The sequence below is a fragment of the Erpetoichthys calabaricus genome, chromosome 4 (genome assembly GCF_900747795.2).
Source record: "Erpetoichthys calabaricus chromosome 4, fErpCal1.3, whole genome shotgun sequence".
Taxonomy (NCBI): Eukaryota; Metazoa; Chordata; class Cladistia; order Polypteriformes; family Polypteridae; genus Erpetoichthys; species Erpetoichthys calabaricus.
Window position 1 is genome coordinate 305,745,631 of NC_041397.2, and position 8,247 is coordinate 305,753,877.

Genomic DNA, 8,247 nt, shown 5'->3' on the forward strand with positions numbered 1-8,247 from the left:
GTTACTCTGCGAATCCAAACTTTCATTGTAGGTGTGTGCATGAGTGGGCTCCACCATGCCATTCCAGTGCTGCCTGGATGGGACCTGACCTACTGTTCCCCTAAGCAGGTCTGAGAATGGTAAAGTATATTTCAGTAGTATCTCTAAATATATTTAATCTTAAAGTTTATATTTTGTCTCTGATATATTCTTATATGTTGTACTGTCATGTTTACAATATCTGCGCATTTCGCCTAAGGATTAACAGCTTTCATTAACTATTTGCTCTGGGGAAATAAGTTGAAGGATGTCTGAAGCCAAATGCATCATTAAGAAGTTCTGAACATCCATTAATAAATAACATGCAGTTTCCATTTATTTTATCATGGCTTGCTAATCAACTTGTTCATTAATAATTTATTTAATGGTTTATTTAGCTTGCATTTGTAGAAGAGTTCACAAAATTCATTTCAAAACCATCACGGAGAATTTTACATGAGTGAAATGTTTAAAAATAAAGGGTTTGTGCATTTTACATTACACGTATTGAGTAGCCCTCCTCTAAAGAAGAAATACATAACAAGCTCAGATTTGGGAAGCTTTTTCAACTTAATTTGAATTTGGGAATCAAATGCTAATCAACTGTAGGACAGTTACGTTAATCTGTTTCCAGGTAGTCAGACATTTTGGGGTATTAAAGAGTTGGTGCGTGGTCTTCCATTTTGTTTCATTATTACACAAAGAGTTACCTGATGTGAGCTTTGGTTTTATTACTTTTTAGATTCAATGAAGATGAGCAACATCACTGTAACTGTCTCAGAATTCATACTGCAATGTGCCATTGAATCAAACCAGAAGAGCATTATGATTTGTGTTCTTGCATTCATCTACTTCATATCCATGTTTGGAAATCTACTGGTGATTATGGTAATAATCCTGAACCCTCAACTCCATGCTCCAATGTACATTTACATCGGCACCTTGGCAGTCATAGACTTGGCAAACAGTTCAATTCTTATACCAAAGATGCTGTCTGTCATTCTTCTTGGCTCTTCAGTGGTGCCTTATGCTGCCTGCGTGTTGCAAATATTTCTTTTTCTTCATGTTGAGGAAATGGAATCCTTTCTCTTAGCCTTTATGGCCTTTGATCGCTACGTAGCCGTCGTTTACCCTTTGCAGTACCCTTCAGCAATTACCAATAAAAAAGTTGGCATTGGCATCTTAGTATCAAATATTTTTGGCATATTTTTTAAATCACATATCCTTATTGTTGTTTCTGAGCTTTCATTTTGTCGTACCAACATCCTTCCTTTCTGTTTCTGTGATTATGCTACCATGGTCCACGTTTCATGTACTGAAGAGTTCAAGTACTTGATACCTTTATCTGCTGCTGTAGTTGTCTTTGGTGTCTTTCCATTCATTTTTATTCTCACATCCTACACTCGGATTGCTATTGAAGCCCTGAGGATTTCTTCAGCAGGTGGAAAAAGTAAAGTTTTCAGTACTTGTGTCACCCACCTACTCGTGGTTGGACTCTTTTATTTTCCAGTTGCCTTGTTTTATATATTGCCAGCAGCAGGAGTAAAGATATCAACAGAAACTCACAATATTATCTTCATTCTTGCAAATGCTGTTCCAGCTATGATGAACCCCATTATCTACAGTTTTAGGAATAAAGAAATAAATAAAAGCATTCATAGACTCTTTATTAGAAGCAGATCAACTCTTTTAAGGATGAAATAAAATATGTATATTGTATCTTGTGTAGGGATTCTTATTGATACAGAAATAGATCTGTAGCTACCATATATACTCGCGTTTAAGTTCTCCTGTGGATAAGTTGGGGCTTGACTTTACTGTATAATTTTATTTTATAATGTCGGTCGTATAAATCAAATGCAGAAAACTCACGCTATTGATCCAAAAGATTATGATATGCTAACGCCCACCTGAGAGAGTAACCATGGAACACACTGCCTTTTTTTTTCTATGTATTGTGCCCAAGTGACCACACGGTAATACCCGAACTATTCTGAAGCAACGTTTGCATTGTTTTGTGTTTTTTGTATCTCACACCCTCATACACCTTTGTTGTTAGAGCATCCCTTATCTACGATGGAGCGTTTGATCAGAAGAAAATATGAAGCTGGTTTTAAATTAAACGTCGTTGAAGTGGCAAAAGAAATTGGTAACTGTGCTGCTGCAACAAAATTCAATGTGTCTGAGAAACTGGTGCGAGATTGGAGGAGGCCAGAAGATGTAAAAAAAAAATGTACATGTCGTATTTTTGAACGGACATATAAGTTGGGGTGTGATTTTATGATCGATTTTTCGGGTTTCAAGACCCGACTTATACGCGAGTATATACGGTAATTATAAATTGATGTTTAGACACATGAACCCTGAAGACTGTCAAATAGTACTTTGTTAATATTTAATCCAGGTAATGTGTTCATCTAAATAAAAAGACAAATAAAATGTTAGGTTATATATTACGGGAAATTTTACTCAGAGTCCACAAAGCCCCACAGAAGTGTATCGAATTTGATATTCTCTCCATCGTCTTGAGTTGCTCCATCTCTCTTTAGACAGCATTGACCAGGGGTCTCATTTATATAACTACTGCATGCACAAAAAGAGGTCCAAAATTTACATATGCAGCTTTCCTTTTAAAAGTCAGAGATATGTGTGTATATTTACAGCAACTCTGACTCTCCCATACGCAACATTCTGGAGAACGTGGGAAATAACGACGCCCATTGCCCAAGTAGGGAAATACAATTAAACTACCTAAACGAAGACTCACGTCAAGTCAAGTCAATGTTATTTATAGAGCACATTTAAAAACAACAGAAGCTGACCAAAGTGCACACATAATAATTCATATCACCAAGCCATTAGTAAAATGTGCGTTATCCAACACATTAAAAATTAACAGTAGTGATTATGTAGTAAAGATTCTGTTGGAGTCGCCTTTTAATATACCAGAGGGAACTGGCTGATAGGTCAGGTCAGGAATATCTTAGCTAAGCTTCAGCTCCATCATACCCTCTGTGCTGGAAGCCATAAATTATTGATGTGCTACATTTAGTTTCCGTATGGTGTGGGTATACAGGCTGACATGAAAAGACAATTTGCAGCAGTGTCTAGTGTTCCAAACATAATTGATACAATTGACTGCACTCATTTTGCAATATGGGCATCTGGTGGGAATGCAGCTGCTGTTAACTGTAAGCAGTTTCATTCCATTAACATACAAATCAAGATGATACTGACAAATGTTATGGCTTATTGCCCTGGGTCAATTTATGATTCATTTATTTAGTGGCAAAGTAGTGCTGGCCGGTGACTTCCTGATGGTGGTGTATGTGATGACTGGGTTTTTGGTAAGGTGACTGACTGTACCCTCATTGTTTCTATACTATTCATTGTAACAGAAATTATGTCGTTATGTGTGCCAGGTGATAGTGACTACCTGCTCAGATGCTGGCCCTCAATGCCTTTCCTCTACCTCCAGAGTGCAGAGTAGAAGTCATACAATGCTGCGTATAATCTTCATGCATTCAGTTTTGGAGTCATTATTGGACTCCCTTGAATCCATGTGTCTGTGTCTCGATGCATCATGGGGAAGGCAACTCTGCCAGCCAGTGAAGATCTGCAGCATCATGATTGCCTATTTATGAGGTTAATTAGCATAGTCCATACATAAATATTTCAGGGTGACACCCAAGCAGGGTTTGAGGTGCATTCATGTACACACATTTATAAGATTAATGTGATTTATAAAGGGTAAATTGCACACATATACGCAAACTCCATGTTTTTTGGCATATGCAGTTTACTGTTTTTTTGAATCCACACAAAGCTTTATAAATGAGACCCCAGATCTGCATACAAGTTCATTCCTTGGCTCACAGACATGTCCTTTCTCTGATAGGTAAAGGGAAGAGTCCTCTTTAGCCTTGAGCACAACAGGCAACACAGAAAACTAATCCAGGTTTTCAAAACAGACAAAAAGACATTGGTGAAGTTGAGTCATGTGAATTTTATCTAATAAAATATGACTCCCACATTCCAGGATTGCAGGTGGATATTAACTGGAAGGACATTGAAGATAGAAGGGCTGTGGGAAAAGAAAACAAAAGTACCACGTCATGTACAGTAGGTGAAAGGAAAATCTTAACATTTTTCAAAACGTATCTGGATGAGATGTTGGGGCAGTTCAGTTATTAGCTGACCAAACACTCTTTGGTGTTTTATGTAACCCTTCAAATATTTTATTTTGTGCGTTTACCTTTCAGAAGGTGAAATGAAATTCATTTATGTGCTTTTCGTAATTTTCACAGGATTCATTTTCTCTTTTTAAATTTGTTATTCTTATGAACAGTTACTGTATAACCTGTATATTTTTATTAAATAAGCTGACAAAATACTATAGCAACCATTGTTGTTAATCCACAGAGGACTCTCACTTGCTGGAGAGCGTCAGTGTTTTACATTTAGTCTGTCATCCATTACAAATGGTGCCCTATTGTCAACTCCATTGTCTGGGTTATGTAGCACATGTTTAAACCAATAAAGATCTTTTCAACCTCACTGACTTGTTCTGATCACCTCACATTATGTTTGATTTGCAATTTTAACAGGTTATAGCAGTTACACTGAAGTGTAGTTGACAATCTCCAGTCTTCCATCTCTCAAATTCTCAATTCCCCTTGTTCTTCCTTCTATTTAGCTTTCTGTCAATCCATTCTTTACAAGTCAAAATCTTCTCTTTCAGTCACATCAGTTAAAGTATCCCACCTGTTTTGTTCTCTCATAGTCTAAGAGCAGTTGTTTGAACATTACAAGATTAAATATATATTAATAGTCTCGGAATTAGTTCAAAGGAGATCACCTGTGTGGGATTTCAGTCGACTGCAGTACAAATGCACCTCTCCTCTAAGGTCCAACATGAGGCGACTCAATATGGTGGTCTAACCTACAGAAGTCAAAAGGACACTCCAAACAACTCCATGAAAAGTACATGTTAGGGGATAGAGACTTGAAAATGTCCAAATCACTGAATATCCAGTTAAATCTGTCATCAAAAAAAGAAAAGAGTATGGTACAGCTGTAAACCTGGAGAGCAGGTTGTCCACAAAAACTGAAGAAGACAAGGGAGAGAGCCACCTCTGAGAACTCTTAAGGAGTTACAAGCTACAGTGGAAAAGACTGGGGAAACTATGCAGAGAACATTTGTGTTGCCAGAGAGAAAAAACACACAGGACACATTGTCTAGAATTAGTTTTATTATTCAGTATTGAGAACAAGCAAATGTCATAGACAGAAAAGTTAACTAGAAGATGGTGCATCTTAACAAATTTGGAACCTAACTCCTAGTTTTTGGGAGGTGAAAGGATCAGAGCCAAAAATATAACATAATAACAGCTGGTTATCATGGCAAACTAGACAGTCACCACCAGCAGCTTGTAGAGATTTATGCAGGGGTGACGAGGTTGCTGTAATAAGTGTTTAATATGTCACTGTGCTCTGTACAAATATAATTTTACAAATCTACTTTTCTTTTTAGTCAATGCACAGTTAACACAAAGCCAGATTTAGCACACAGGGGCTCATCATTTAGAACTGCTAGGTAAGCAGTAGAAGACAAGACAGGGACAACTGCAAAATGGGCATTGTATACTATTTTTGTGTGTCAAACTCAGCATGAAACTGTATCCTCTTTGCCTTGTTTGGAATGGCTAAGTGGGGGCCTGCACATGAAGAAAGAGTATAAAGCCTTGGAACATTGCCCGGCACACCTTTGAAGCCGACGAACGGATGGGTGATAACATCATCAGATCCGGAAAATCCTTCCAACGCAGCAATGAAAATGGCAGACTCTATACATCAGGCCCCAACTCCCAAACTGGGTTCTTTTCATGGCTTCCTTCGTCTGTTATACAGCCTAATCCGTCATTAAAGAAAGCTAAGTTATTTCTCCTATGTGATTTCTTACCACCGTATCACTAAGGGAGGGGTATCGCCTTCTTATATCTATGTAGTTTCGAGTTATGTAACACGCCGCAATTAAAAAAGTGGCATTTCAGCCACTACTCTTGTAAAATGAGGGACGGATGGAATTAGGCCAACACCTAAACCCCACAGTACAGCATGGCCCATATTTATGTATATGACTGAAAAGGCATTATTGTCAGGAAACAACCAATGCTATTATCAAGTAACATAAAGGAACATGAACATTAAGAACCTTAAATGTTTTTTCATTCCATGTTCTCAGTGGCATGGTCCACCAATGAGCCATCCAGATCGATACACGCCTGAAGACAAAGAGCAATGTTGTTACAGGCGACTTGGCACATCTGTACTGGTATCCTCTGAAACTCTTCTGTGATAGCTGCACGTAGCTCAGCCACCCACATTGTGGAGGCAATGCTGATACACCTTGTCTTTTAGGTAACCCCACAGGAAAACGTCTGGTGGGGTTCAGCAAATCGTTACTCCCATTCTCAGGGTGCACAGTGATGCCATTTTCGATACTTTAGTAGTTTAAATGCTACAGCCTGTGAAACATTATATACAGTACATAAATATGGGCCACCCTGTATTTTCCACCCCGATACATGAATATTAACAAAACACACCAGAAAAATGATAAAATAGATTAAATATATTAAGCAATGAGACAATGTATGTACAATACTGAAAACATCTTTACACTAAGTGATGAACTTGCCCTCTACACATCAAGGCACTATACTGTAGGTGGGATGTGCCTGCTGCGCCAACTGTCAAAGTCAACCTCAGGATCTGGTCCAACATGGGAAGAAAACCTTTATTGAAGCGTACATAGAGCACTCAGTATATTTAAAGATATCACTGATTTACAAATGGTGGGAACACTTCTTCACTTTTCAATTACACAAGTACATGATTACTTTCATTTCTTATGTCCTTGCTAGTTACTGATATACAGGACCCTTGGAGTCAGGATTCTGCTACACTCGATTATACTGGTTCTCTTATCAATACTTAACCTTGTGCTAAAATAGCAGCAGGACTGAGTCACAAATCAAAAAGCTTTAATTAAAATGCTAAAGGCAAAAGCACAACAATTAACAAGCACATAAGTCATTCAGTATATACAGTAAGTCTTATTTATCAGTAACAATCAACACTCACAGATTCCCATGATGATATTTTGTAGTAATCTATTCCTGGTTACTAACTGCCGTATATACTCGCGGATATGTTCTCCCGGGGATAAGTCGGGAGTTGATTTTAACGTATAATTTCTGGTATTTTATAATGTTGGTCGTATAAGTCGAATGCGGAAAATTCATGCTATTAGTCCAAAAGATTATGATATGCTAACACCCACCTGAGAGAGTAACCACGGAGCACACCGCCTTTTTTTTTCTATGTATTGTGCCTATGTGACCACCCAACTACCCAAACTATTACGAAGCGACGTTTGCACTGTTTTGTATTTTTTTGTATCTCACACCCTCATACACCTTTATCATAAGAGCATCCCTTATCTACGATGGAGCGTTCGATCAGAAGTAAATATAAAGATGGTTTTAAATTAAAAGTGGTTGAAGTGGAGAAAGAAATTGGTAACTGCACTGCTGCAACAAAATTCGATGTGCTTGAGGAACTGATGCGAGATTGCAGGAGGCAAGAAAAAAAATTAAGGGTAGCAGTTTTGAACGGCCACATAAGTTGGGGTCTGATTTTATGATTGATTTTTCGGGTTTTAAGACGTGAGTATATACGGTAATATCTTTCTGGTTTAAACACTTTGATTTTTACTTAGTGTAATAACCTTAACAACTAATCAGCTGTCTTTTCTGGTTTTCACTCTTACCTGTTTTTCTCAACCTTCTTTCTGTTTCACCTTGAGCAAGTATACTTAGTGGATTGGCTAGCTGAAATAAGATGAAATAAAAACAATATATATAATTGGTGTGGCTGAAAATGTGTTTTGCCTTCAGCAGCTGCATAAATAAGACAAAAGTCAGACAAAGAAAAAGTGGCTTTTGCTTCCATAGAAGCTGAACTCTTCAGGAGCTTGGCTGGCTACATGCAGAAGGATCGCTGCCAGTCTAAATGGACTGGAAATTCACCAGTTATCAAGAGTTGGGTGGGCTTCTGGGGAGTGAATGGCCACCATTCAACAATATAGGAATAAAGAGAGGAAGATTCAGCCAAACCAATTTTTTAGGCTTTTTTAAAAAGGCACCTGAATTAGATGACAAATAT

At 37.8% G+C, this 8,247-nt stretch overlaps 1 protein-coding gene across 1 annotated transcript; it reads left to right on the plus strand.

Annotated features, from left to right (window-relative positions):
- Nucleotides 1-765: 765 nt before the first annotated feature.
- LOC114641221 (olfactory receptor 1-like) lies at nt 766-1,722 on the plus strand. Its single transcript, XM_028790308.2, has one exon. It carries the CDS (start codon nt 766-768, stop codon nt 1,720-1,722), a length of 957 nt encoding a protein of 318 aa, XP_028646141.2.
- The last annotated feature ends 6,525 nt before the right edge of the window (nt 1,723-8,247 follow it).